The 13,291-nt window shown below is 33.7% G+C and overlaps 1 protein-coding gene across 1 annotated transcript; it reads right to left on the reverse strand.

The window, feature by feature from the left end:
- Positions 1-7,266: 7,266 nt before the first annotated feature.
- On the reverse strand, positions 7,267-12,169 carry LOC126974360 (uncharacterized). Its single transcript, XM_050821824.1, has 2 exons — positions 12,113-12,169; positions 7,267-10,684 (listed from the first exon to the last, which is right to left on the reverse strand). Exons 1-2 carry the CDS (start codon positions 12,140-12,142, stop codon positions 10,136-10,138), a joined length of 579 nt encoding a protein of 192 aa, XP_050677781.1. The 5' UTR covers positions 12,143-12,169; the 3' UTR covers positions 7,267-10,135.
- Positions 12,170-13,291: the final 1,122 nt, after the last annotated feature.

Below are 13,291 nucleotides of genomic sequence, written 5' to 3' on the forward strand. Positions count from 1 at the left end.
TATGGGAAAGCTCATGGTCGCTCAGAGGACAATGGAGATGGCTATGCTCGGAGTTTTCCTGCGAGATCGAATCAGAAATGAACATGAATCGAAAGGCGCAGTGTTTGTAGGCCCCCCCACATGATGGACATGAATAGGTTGGATGAGGGAGGCATAGGACCAATCGTCGTGGAGATCTTTGGGGGAGGCCTTTGTCCAACTGTGGACGTCAACCAGCTGATGATGACGTTAAAAGGCTGTTAAGATATTGAATATCCAAATAAGTGTCACCTGTATATTTTATTGTTTTCGACCCAGTTGTCACGACATAAATACAAAGGTACGTTCTGAAAACGTATAATTTTAAATTACTTTGTAATTATAATGTGACCGGGATATGATATATACCGTGATATCTCTCTCCAGAAAACAACTCAGCATTGAAAAAGGACTTATTAAAAATGTAATCTATGAAAATGAAATGCTTATCAATAAAAATATGAAAGTTAATGTGAAGTACGGTCAACTGTCAGCGAGACAGTAAAGGCTTACCTTTTACAAACAAGTTGACAAGAAAAGTTTGACGCCTTTCAAAAAATATTAGCAGTTTCTAGCTGTATTTAGGTTAATAATTAGGAGTACCGATCTACTCTGTGACTTAGGAAATTTAAATTATGTTCAATTACTTTAATGCAGTTTTAAATACTTCATGTTTATTAATTATATGATAAATCAAATCAAAATCACTTTATTCATGTAGGTCAACGAAATGACACTTATAAATGTAAAAAGTTTTATTATTTTTAAAGTTACTACCACTGCGGAAAGGTGGATCTGTAATGAGACTCATTGCCACTCTTTTAAATCAATTGCAACAAAAAATACTCAAAAGATACTCGAGTAAGTCAAAAAAGTAACATTTACTTCTTTGACTTACTGTTTCATTTACATGATAAGTAAAACACACTAGAGTTGTTAATAACCTACAGTAGTTGCATCAATTCATACACGCCCTAAATAAAGAAAGGTAAATATTATTAGACGACCCCTATAGCCCAGTGGTTAGTGACGGTGCAGTGCAGTAATAATTGATTCCACAAAGTAAGCACACTGTAAAGTAAGTAAAACGCACGGATGTAGAATGCCAGACGTCAGTACCAGTATTTATGACTAGATAAAGCCTCTTGCTGCAACACAAGAAAACAGGCCAGGTTTATTACTTTAGTGTGCATGAAAAAGTACGCCTTATACTGTGATACCTAATTTACTTTATTTTGTGTGCAATCGTTACTGAAAATAGAGGCTAAAAGTTTACCGCTATATTTTTCGACGTGCTCACTGCTGTCACAGTCTATCTAGACGTATAAATGATCTAAGCGACAAATATACCCTTTGTCGTATCTCACAGGGAATACGTAAATAATATGAATTCAAAACCACGATTTATTTTCTCAAAATTGATTCCTTTAGAATTCTTTTTGATGTCATTTCTAATATAGGGTGATTCCGGGGTAGATGGCCTTAAGGGAGAGATAGCCCATCGAAATAATTCCTGAACTGTCGGCTGGATGGCACTTGTAATAGTTTAGTTTGCTTCGTGACGCGCATGAGAGCAAAAGTGCGTGCAAATTTTTTGCGAAAAAAAATCAAAAAGTAAGTAAAATTGTTATTATTTGTTTTGTGTAGTGGAAATATTTTTAGAGGGTTCTTGTTTACGGTTAGCGTGTTATTAGTTTCGTAAAATAATGGTTATTCTTGGTTTGGTTGCAAAATATATGAGTAACAATGTGTCATAACCTCGAAATTACTCGCATCGTGTCGCGACCTGTTTTTTTTTTAGGTATGGTCATCACTTCCGAAGGCAAAGGAGATAGTTGTTAGTTGGTATATGATGGCCATATTATACTGGCTACAGTAATTATATATTACTTTAAAAGAACATTATTTTCCCATTTGTTTTAGATGCCCAATAAATAATAGCGAAAGTCAGTAGCTGTAAGAGGCTTTTGGAATGAAGATTCACTAAAAGCATAAGTTCTGTACATAATAATGTATCTTCTGCGCGTGCCGCAGCTATCAAATTCAAATATTTTTATTCAAAATAGGATTTAAAATCACTTATTGAACGTTAAAATCTACCACCCATTCAAAAGAGGCTGCCTCAGACCAGAGAAGAATGGGCGCAAGAAACTCAGCGGGCTTCTTTTTTTAAATATTAAATATGGATTACAATGTAATATCGTACAATAAACATTTATAATTAAAGAGCCTGAGGTTGGTGGATTCCCAGTCCGTGGTGTCATTAAGAAAATCGTTTATGCTATAATAACCTTTCCCACACAAACGTTTTTTAACAATTCTTTTAAATTTCGTAACACATTTGTTTTGTACATTTTCTGGGATCATATTGTAGAAGCATATACATCGCCCAACAAAAGACTTACTAACTCGACCCAACCGAGTAGTAGGCATAACAAGTTTATGTTTGTTACTCGTGTTAACATTATGAATGTCACAGTTTCTAGAAAATTCCTCAATGTGCTTATGAACATACAAAACATTATCGAAAATGTATTGAGAAGCAACAGTCAAAATGTTTATTTCTTTAAATTTTTCTCTTAATGATTCTTTAGGACCTAGGTTATAAATCGCGCGAATAACCCTCTTCTGCAGCACAAAGATAGTATTAATATCGGCCGCACTGCCCCATAACAATATACCATAGGACATAATACTATGAAAATAACTAAAGTATGCTAATCTCGCCGTATCTATGTCAGTTAACCGTCTGATTTTCTTAACCGCATATGCTGCAGAACTAAGCCTATTCGCCAATCCTTCAATATGGGGGCCCCACTGCAACTTGGGGCAACGCATTGAGAGCAAAATTCAAAGAAATTAACATCTTGACTGTTGCTTCCCAATATATTCTTGATAATGTAATGTATGTTCATAATATGCACATAAGTGAATTTGCCAGAAACTGTCATAACCATAATGTTAACACCAGGAACAGACATAAATTGATGATGCCTACTACTCGGCTAAGTCGAGTTAGTAAGTCTTTTGTGGGGCGATGTATATGCTTTTACAACAAGATCCCAGAAAATGATAAAAACAAAACTTCTTTCAAAAGAATTGTTAAAAAACGTTTGTGTGGTAAAGGTTACTATAACATAAATGACTTTCTTAATGATACCACAGATTGGGAATGGAGCGACCTCCCTCTGGCTATTAAATAATTTATTTAATTGTACAATATTACTTTGTAAACATATTTATTCGATGAAAAAAAAGCCCGCTGAGTTTGTTGCGCCCATTCTTCTCAGGTCTGAGGCATTCATTTTGGAATGGGTGGTAGTTTTTTGACTTTCAATAAGTGATGTCACATCCTATTTTAAATAAATATATTTGAATTTGAATTTGAATTGCTATAAAATAATCATAATCTAGTCCCGGCTGTCCGATCACTTAGATATTCGTATTTTCGTCGTAGCTTACTACTCCACAGAGTAGTAAGTTACGACAGAGCCATTTTTTAATAAAACATTTAAATTTATTTATTGATAATGCCTAACCAATCAAATCTATTATGTAGGTATATTATGAAGTCTACTAGAATTAGTTACAAGCATTCCCTTATTTCTTGTGGTACAATAATGAAAATTACTATTTAGGGCAAAAAGGTGATGTATAGGCGACAGATGTCCCGCGTGGCGCATGGAATTAGCTCTTTAATTTAGCTCTGCAATATAAATTCTGCCGTATATATTATTGTAGGCGGTAAATTTAACTTCTGCTCACCATCATTCTAGTGTCATATAACATCAACGAACGGTGATCTTCTCTTCAATGAACACAAAGTTAATAACAACACTACCTAATACTTCATAGTCTGTGGCAACACTGTAACGTGTGAGCCCTTCCTTCACATGTACGATTGTAAAATAATAAAACATAAGTTGAAAACCGCACTGTGGAGGACCGCCCGCCACACATCTAGATGGTGGGGATGAAATCCTAATTAACCTTTGCACAGGATGCCGGCTAGATTATGGGTACCACAATGGATCCTATTTCTGCCGTGAAACAGAGTTTTTGGATTTTTCAAGTATCCTGAGCGGCACTGCATTGTAACGGGCAGGGCGTATCAATTACCATCAGCTGAACGTCCTGCTCGGCCCGTCCTTTATTTTCATAAAAAAAGAGTTACTCGCACTGCCCATTACAATGAAGCACTGCTCAGGGTTCTATAATCAGCCCAGTAATTTCACTAGTTAAGGCACTTTTCAAACAAATTTACAATAATTCTTGTACAAAGCCTGCTTAACGACAAAAAAAGGTTCGTTGTGAACTTGTATTGACATTAATCTGCGCATCAACTTATAGATGTGAGTGTCAAGCTACGTCTTAAACTCACGAAACGAATGTCAGTTTGTTTTAGTGTGTGTTTTCTGAAAAAAGAGATTAAAGTTAGCCGCTATTTTTTTCGATGTGTTCACAGCTGTCGGTATATCTAGACGTATAAATTATCCAAGACAGGATATTTAATATAGTAGCAACACTTACTTACTGTGACATATTTTGACAAAATTTGTTGAGATATTATATTTAGATAATATTTAGATTTTTTTACTCTAAAAACACTGAAATTACGTCTCTACTCTTTTATGAAAACGATCGAATGTTTCGAAATGTAAGATACTAGTTTGTTGAGGAGTCGTTTGAGGTTTCAAGATTGATATGACATGGACATGACATAAAAAGCGCTTACATCTTCCGAAAAGGCCGGGAACTCTCCTGTGTTTCTTCTGGTTTTGTAGGAGAATATGAGCGGCGGTGATCACCTAACATCAAGTGATCTATAGGCTCATTTGTGCCCATCCTCCTTAAAAACACCTCTGTCAGAGAATAGCTTCTGCAATTAAAAGCGATAACAGCCGGCTTACGAGCAGACTGCAACATTTGTAATTAGTTAATAAGTTCATAGTTTGTTTTTATTTTTTTAGAAAACAAATTTGTAATTAATTTATTTGATGAGTCATACAAAATAATTATATATTGTGGTAGAATAAATCTGTTCGACAAATCGGGACGTTCTTATGTACGACTAGGCCGTGGTCGGTAGTTATAGCAGGACTCTTTTTTACATTTCTATGTTCTCGAAACAATTTAAAATAATTCTATTTGTTAACGGAAATGGAAATTCCATCGCAGCACTTCATCAATCAGTTCCGGCACGTCCGCCGCTGAACTTCAATATTTTCAAGATGTAGAACGTCATTGTAGCTGACTAAAAAGTTTCGACTTTAGAAGAAGATTAAATGTATTTGCCAGTTGCAGCCTCAAGGTGTTTCAATACACGTTCACTAACAGAAAGGAGTAAGTATATTTCACTGTCACAATATGGTAACATTTTAAGCAATTTTCATGTATATTAGTTGCAGCACAAGTTAGACAATCATGTAAGTCGGGACTTAGAGATATAAGTGAATAAAGTATGTTATTAACTTCAAGCTTAAGAATCGTAATGCACGTGCTCAATACACGTAATAGAACAGTAGCGTAACTCAGCGACCTCTATGAAATTTTTACCTTCGCCTGGCTGGAGCGTTAGGGTTGGTACATACAAAAATAATGACGACGCGGCGCAGATAATTTACCTCGCACGGCAATCAGTATCAGCGGTGAACGACGCGGCGTAGCACTCAATAGTTTTGTCTCCCCAAGATTGTTTAGCGGCCGTGTATACCATGTGTATGTGTGCGTGCGGATGCTCTTCTATGAAGGTAAAGTTGTTACTGTATTGTTGTAATGGCTACAAGTTATTTTATAATACTCATTGTAAGAACACGTATACATACGAAAATTATAAAGATACTAAAACATTATATTTCCCTGGTGAACTCCTGAGATGAAGAAGTGAACGAAGACTTGGGATCCTTATTTATACGTCTGACAAAATACTTTTACACAAAAGAGACCTATTTCAATAAACTTTTGTAAATGGCCAAAAGCTACCTGAGCATATCATCTTCGCTACATTTGATGAAGTATATATATTCTACCGAAGTCTGCCGTATCATTGAAAAAGCCTGAAAAATCTGTTTGTGAATGTTTTCTACTTTCGGTCTAAATAACTGAAATTTTATCCTCGTCAACACGTATTGTCACAAGGTTATTTGGTAGGTATCTAAATATTGTTTAGAATCTTAATATTAGCAAAGATATAAAACAACCCACTTACATTGATCCACACAATTTCATCATTTGACAGACGATACATTTTTTTAACATCTTCATTTTTAAACTAGTTAATACTTTTATGTCCACAACAAAACTTTAATGGAATTGAGCTGGAAAACAAACTATAATAGACATTATATTCAAATGTAAAAAAATACGGAAACAAAAACTCTTTCTTGTTTTTTCGAACATAATCCAAACAGGGATGAACTTGAACACAAAATGGCAGCCCAAGTCTTGACATTATCTGTACTAAAAACTTTCCTGAATACTTCTCACAACTTGACTAAGTGACTAAGTTTTTAGTTTGTTACGCCTTAATGTTTTAACTACTAAGCCGATCATTATTAACTTTTAACATATGTATTAAAAGTCATTAATTTTCACAAAATCGATTCCTTTTTGACCTCAGTTAAATCGCTGCAGTAATTGTGTTGAAAGCCTTTATATATTTTTCAACATAATTATTTTCAAGTCCCGTGCACTCCAACAGATTTTCACACAACAATTTGTGATAAAATAGTTTTTGTCGTCTCGCATCGTTTGTCACTTCACAAAGAACTATTATTCTGTAAAGCAGAACATTTGTTACACGGACCAACGTGTCCACTCAAAGATACGTTTCTCGACAGCACTTTTATTTGTTTATAGAACGCGAGGACTAACGAGAATGCAGCTCACCTGATACCTAATCATCACCATCATCCTTGACCATGCTCTCATTCTTCTTCAAACTCTTGCAACACTAAAGTTACAGGAGAGCCCTTTTAAGATATGTCATTTCATATCGTCCTGGTAATATCACGAAAAGAAGTTCATTAGGTTGTTTGGTTGTACGTCGAAGAAAGTTTGTAGAAATCCGCACTGTGCAGGAACGATATAAATACAGAATAATGATGGCACGGATTATGTTTATTTTTAACGTGCTGGTGTGGATTTTTTTTTTTTTGGAATTAAAAGTCTTTTGTTTGCTAGTTTGTTGAGCGTGTTTTCAAAACTGGATAATATTGAATTGCGTGCGGTTGTTAATTTGATCAAGATTTACAGGTTACTTAAGGTTCAAATATAATAATAATACAGTTGCGCGTTAGTGTTCTAAATTTAAACGTGGAACAATATCCACCAGGGGTGACCCGAGATGGGTCAACAAATAATGGTAGTGGCTAAACAAATGGTGAAAAAATTTGAAAAATTGTATTAGCAGATCATCGTGTCACAGTACTTTTTATAACCGAAAAAACAAAGATTTTGGTAGTGGGCACAGCATTTTATTAGGAATGAAAAACGTTACCGCGCGCTCATCTTCTGAGGAGTTCAACTGGGAATGAACATTTCTCGAGCCTCTTTGGAACTGCTACATCAGGCTCCTAAATATTTCTTAGCTTATAATAATACATGAAACGTGAATAAAGTGATTGATGAAACTTAAACATTATAATACAGACTCAAAACTACTACGTGGAAGAGACCATTCTCTTTAACCTCTAAGAAATTTAAGACAAGTCGTTTGACTAGAAAGATCATGGGCTCTCTTTTCTGGGATAGTATGAGGGTGATCATAATTCAATATCTCGACCATAGCGCTAATGTTACTGGTTCTTTAAATGCAGAACAAATAAAATAGCTGTGTAACAAAATTTGTGAGAAACGGCGATGCAAACTACCAAAACTGTTTGGTCTTTCAATAATTTGTTTATTGTTTCTTATTGAATTTACCGTTACTTCGTTAAGGGTTGAGCTAATGAGAAGAAGTAGCAAGAAACTCATTGCCACTCTTTTAAGTCAAGATTTACATTTTATTGTTTTACAAATCATTTCAATTACAATATATGCAAAGTGACGCAACAAAAATACTCAAATGTCAAAAACTGAAAGGCTTACACGAGTAAGTCAAAAAAAGAAAAAAAAAGTAAATTAATACTTATAAACACAAGAGTTATTGAGTATAGTAGATGCATCAATCCACACATACCGTAAATAAATAGAGGCATTATGTGAGCATTTCATAAAATAAAATATATAATGACTTTAAAGGAAATAATAGTAATAAAAAACACATCACGCAGACCTCCCGGTAATAAGATCATCCAGCCACCACGAGTAGCACCCGTTCACGAGCATGACGCATGGACCAACCATCGCCTCCCTCGACCATATTATCCCTCACAAGCAGAGGCGTTTAAGCGAGCATGACGATACCTGTCACGAGAAATCTACCGAATAACAAAACAATTCAAGTTCATCTACATATTATGCAATACTCACTAAATGCCTCTACTTACAATTGTGTTTCAAATTCCATAACTCATAATTATTATTATTATTCTTATTAAAATTTATTAAAAAAACAGAAACAATATTAATATTTAAATTATATAACTATAATGACATTTATCAAACTAAGACAGACATGTAACAGCCCAGCAGCTCAGTCCCAAGGGTTATTTAGATCCAGATATTCAGACATTTTATAGTACCCTTTTGTATACTACTTTTTTTTAGCACTGATTTATATTAATTTAAAGGTAAGTTCTGAATGTCAATAGGGACCTTATTACAAAAACGTATACACACACCTCTGAATGAATTTGTGACTTTTTGAAGTCGACTTACATGAACAGCAAGCCTATCCCTATTTCTAGTATTGACATTAGGAGTGTCACTAATTTTTTTATTTTATTATTATATTATTAATAATGACTTAATTGTATGTCTATTATAAAAAAAAAGAGAATTATGGAAATAGCTATACAAAGATGTGATAATACTTTATATAGATACGTTATTAACTTCTATTATTCAACTTACATAATAAAGATCTTAATATTTCAATGCAGTCGGTTTTAGTACCGGGTGAATTAACATATAACCGGCAATATTTGCATTCTCAATTTCATAGAATGTTCTACGTATGCATTAAAAAATAATAAATAGTTCAATAAACTAAGAACAACAACGTAGACAAGAGTAGCGTGACTTTAAACCCCAATCGTTGGAACAGGGAAAGAACCTTGTCTGTGAAAACGATTACCAAATCTTTCTTTACATAAATATTTTAGTTCTATAATAAAAAGTTAGTAAAATGTGCTACTACGGTGTGCATAATGCCATCCCTCAAATAAAATATACTAAGTTGTATTTTTAAGTAATTGGTCTGCCACCTGCACGTGAAAAGTGATTCATTTTGAGAAAAATTTATAAAGAATCTCGCATTTGATCTGATAATAAATAAATTTCTAAGAATCATTTTGACGTGATTAATAAATTGAAACCATATATTACCTGATTCGGAAGTTTCGCTTTTATATCTATATTCACAAACAGTCCTATGATATTACGTATATAAAAAGAGATGATTGAGTTAGTCCAACTTCAATATTTTTACAACTACGTACAATAATTTGTAACTGAATTGTAAAGTTTGTTACCGTGCTTTTACTTTTCAGCGAAATTATTCGCTGAATTTTCCACAAATTTGCATTATATTGTTAATATTTCGTATCTCTGAGGACATCATCAGCATTTTGAGAATAATTCATGATAATTGTAGCAAGAACTTTTACTGTAATAATATTTAAAATATTCAGATTGAACCCTATTTTTTAATTGAACTGCTAATTATTCTAAAAGCTAATTTAGCAGGTACTAAAGACTGTAGAATAATATATAATATACATTTTATTTTTCACGTCACCATTATTATGAGATCTCATTATGGAATAGATACTTTCATTAAAATAGTGAAAAACATTGCGCAAAAGGCCTACTTAAATGTTTACTTCTATTCTAAATCATAAGTATATTTAAAAACCAGTAGTTTTCGCAGACCACCTGATGAGAAATAAAGAATAAATAAACAGCACTTTATAAATGTAGGTGTGGAAGGTGTATAAGTCACAATTGGTCCAATTCACAAATCGTTATCATCATTCACAGACTTCTCTTTTTCAATGTTCCGTCTTGCGCTCAACATCTGCATTAAATCTGCTTTCTGCATAGTCACCCTGACAAGGTCTCTCAAAATTTTCCGAATATCAGCATCCTGAGATATAAGATTCTTTATATTTTCTTTAGTAAGGCTCAAATCTCTGCGACCAAGAAAAGCATGTTGTATATCAAAGTTATTAGTCGTATCCTCTGATTTTACTGGAAGCCTTGGGGGTGTTTTTGGTTTGATAGATGGTGGTTTCGGGAGGAAGGCAGCCTGTTGGAATTTGTTCGGCGCAGTCTTTCCGACGAATGTTTGTTGGCACTCTTCTCCGCAGCACATTCTGCAAGACATTTTACATTCCTGAGGTTTTGGTGGTGGAGCTTCACTGGCGCGCAGTTTCTCTGGCTCTGGTTGTTCACGTTTGTGTTTACAGTCCTGGTAGTAAAGCACGTTTTCAATACTCTCTTCTGATGATGAGCTTCGGTATTTTCGTTTACACATTATCTCGGATGTTTGGAGTATTATCATCTGTAACATTAATGCTGTTAAGTATATTACTGTCTTCTACGGAACAAATGTTTGTTAGGTATTAGTGGTGATCTATTAATTTTTTTTACATTAAGAGAGACTTGAAGATATGCAGTCTTTGTGATATGGGATCGCTCTTAGCTTTAATGCCTCCTAGACGAATCGACTTGGAAATGCTAAAACCAGCAGCCGGTTTCTTGCAAATTGTACAGTTGTAATGTTGGTAAAATATATCTGTTTTTAATAAAACTTGATATTAATTTAAATCACAACAAAGTGTCAAAGAAATATATTTATTTAGGTCGTACATGACACATATATATGTTAAAATATATACGTTATACTATCTATTACGCCTTAGGAAAAGTGGAGTTGAAAAGAAAAAAAAACAGTTTTTGGTTAATAATGTTATATAATATAATTAATAGTCCTGTTAAGCTGGACTTTCACAAATGTGCCGTTCGTCTCGACGATAAATGGATTAGTATCCAAATAAATTGACATTATATTCAGAACACATTTAGCCTTTAAACTCATTATGAATACGTGGCGAACAAGGAACGAAATGTACCGTGGGGTCTGTGATGAGAGTCAACGGTTCAACCAATTACGCCACCGCTATATATCTTCTTCATAATATCACCACCAGAACCATATCACGCTGTATATATCGATATGGATATAACTATATCATATCTATAAACATTTTACTGTGATATATACACATTTGCTCTATTAAATACTGTAAGATAATGAATTAATAGATACCAAATTGTTTTCTTTAATAATATATAGGTACTATATGACTAAAAGACTTAATAGAAGAATTTATATTTAAATAGCTGGTGACCGGTGCGCTTCGCTTCAACTAAACAATTGCAATAATTATTTTATTTTTCCCTGTTCTTGTAATGAAATAATGTCACAGCAGAAATGTCAAAATGTGTGTTAAATGTTTTTCTCATATTCATATAGAAATAAAAAATTTAAATTTGAAAGTATTTTGCTTCACCAATCGAGATAAAAACTGTCCTATCTCTTAAGTTGGATCAAACTTCACGGTGCGCAAAATATGATTAAAATTGGTTCAGTAGTTTAGGAGTTCATCGCGGACAAACAACGCGACACAAAACTTTTATCTGTAAAGATAGATAAGAAGGACAATAATAATACGACTGCGACTCATCTTACAACAACGGGGTAAAACTATTTTAGACGAACAACTTTCAAGTAACAAAGGAATACCATTTTTATTAATTAACAATGAATAAACAGGAACTCAATAAGTTGCACTCTTTTAAAACAAATCTTTTAATTTTAGAAATTCTTCGTATCTTTTTTCCAGCTTATTCTATGCAGGAAATCATAAAGTCATCAAGATTGCACATAAAACTAAATCTACGACAATAACAATATGATAATACTCACAATAACTAACAACCGCATTGCAGGACACATTACCTCGTAAAACTAAAACGTATAACAGCAGGGGTTTAACAAAAGATTGTTTGGAAAACAACTTCTCAAGTGTTTCGATTAGTCTGATAAAACTGGACTTAGAACTCAAACATCAATTTAATAAAAAAAAATATTCGGAGATTCTGTGTTTTCAAACACTTGTATTTACAGTAGAAATATTAGATAAGACAATTTATAATTTTTTTATTGAATTAAGCGTTAATTTTTTGGATATTCATAATTATTCAAACTTCAAAGTTCAAGAGTCGGGCGAATCAACATCTCCTGAGGATGCCTCGTGTCGAGGCGAAACCCTTGTCGAATTACGGAGTAATCAAATCAAATCAAAACACTTATGAATGTCAAAAAAAAATTTTTTCTTATTGAATCTACTGCTACTTCGTAAAGGCTTATGAGAAGAAGTAGCAAAAAAACTCATTGCCACTCTCTTAAATCAAGATTAACATTTTCATCGTCTTACATATCATTTTAATTACAATCTTATATATATAAAATTCTCGTGTCACAATGTTCGTTCCCGTACTCCTCCGAAACGGCTTGACCGATTCTCATGAAATTTTGTGAGCATATTGAGTAGGTCTGAGAATCGGCCAACATCTATTTTTCATCCCCCTAAATGGGTGATCCACACGAAATTTTTTTTTTTAATTTTTTTGACATTTTTTTCAAATTTGTTTGATTATGAGTCAGCCAAAATACATACAACTTCAAATTTTCACCCATCTACGATCAACAGTTACTTTTGTATCGCGATTTTAATATCGGCAATACAACGTTTGCTGGGTCAGCTATATAATATGTAAAATGATGCAACAAACATACTCAAACATCAAATAGTCAATGCCTTACACGAGTAAGTCAAAAAAGTAAATGTAAATTAACACAGAACAAAAATTATTGAGAACAGTAGCTGCATCATCACACACACACACACACCGTAAATAAATAAAGATATTCTGTGAGCATTCTATAACTATGTATACTACATGTGTGGCTTTTTGTACTTTGTAGACATCGTGTATGAGAACGTGAGTGGAGTACCACCTCGTTCTATTGATGACATCCAGTTTCTTCGTAGCCAACCTGTACCGATTACTACCGTACTTGATCTCTTGAATGCTGAACGTC

This window comes from Leptidea sinapis, chromosome 32 (genome assembly GCF_905404315.1).
Source record: "Leptidea sinapis chromosome 32, ilLepSina1.1, whole genome shotgun sequence".
Taxonomy (NCBI): Eukaryota; Metazoa; Arthropoda; class Insecta; order Lepidoptera; family Pieridae; genus Leptidea; species Leptidea sinapis.

What these genes read in the sequence shown, in the direction of transcription:
- LOC126974360 (XM_050821824.1), bottom strand. Translation starts at nt 12,142, where the DNA reads ATGTGTCCTGCAATGCGGTTGTTAGTTATT. An exon ending in CAATGCGGTTGTTAGTTATT is followed by an intron (nt 10,685 to 12,112) that starts GTGAGTATTATC and finishes TTAATGTTACAG; the next exon opens with ATGATAATACTCCAAACATC.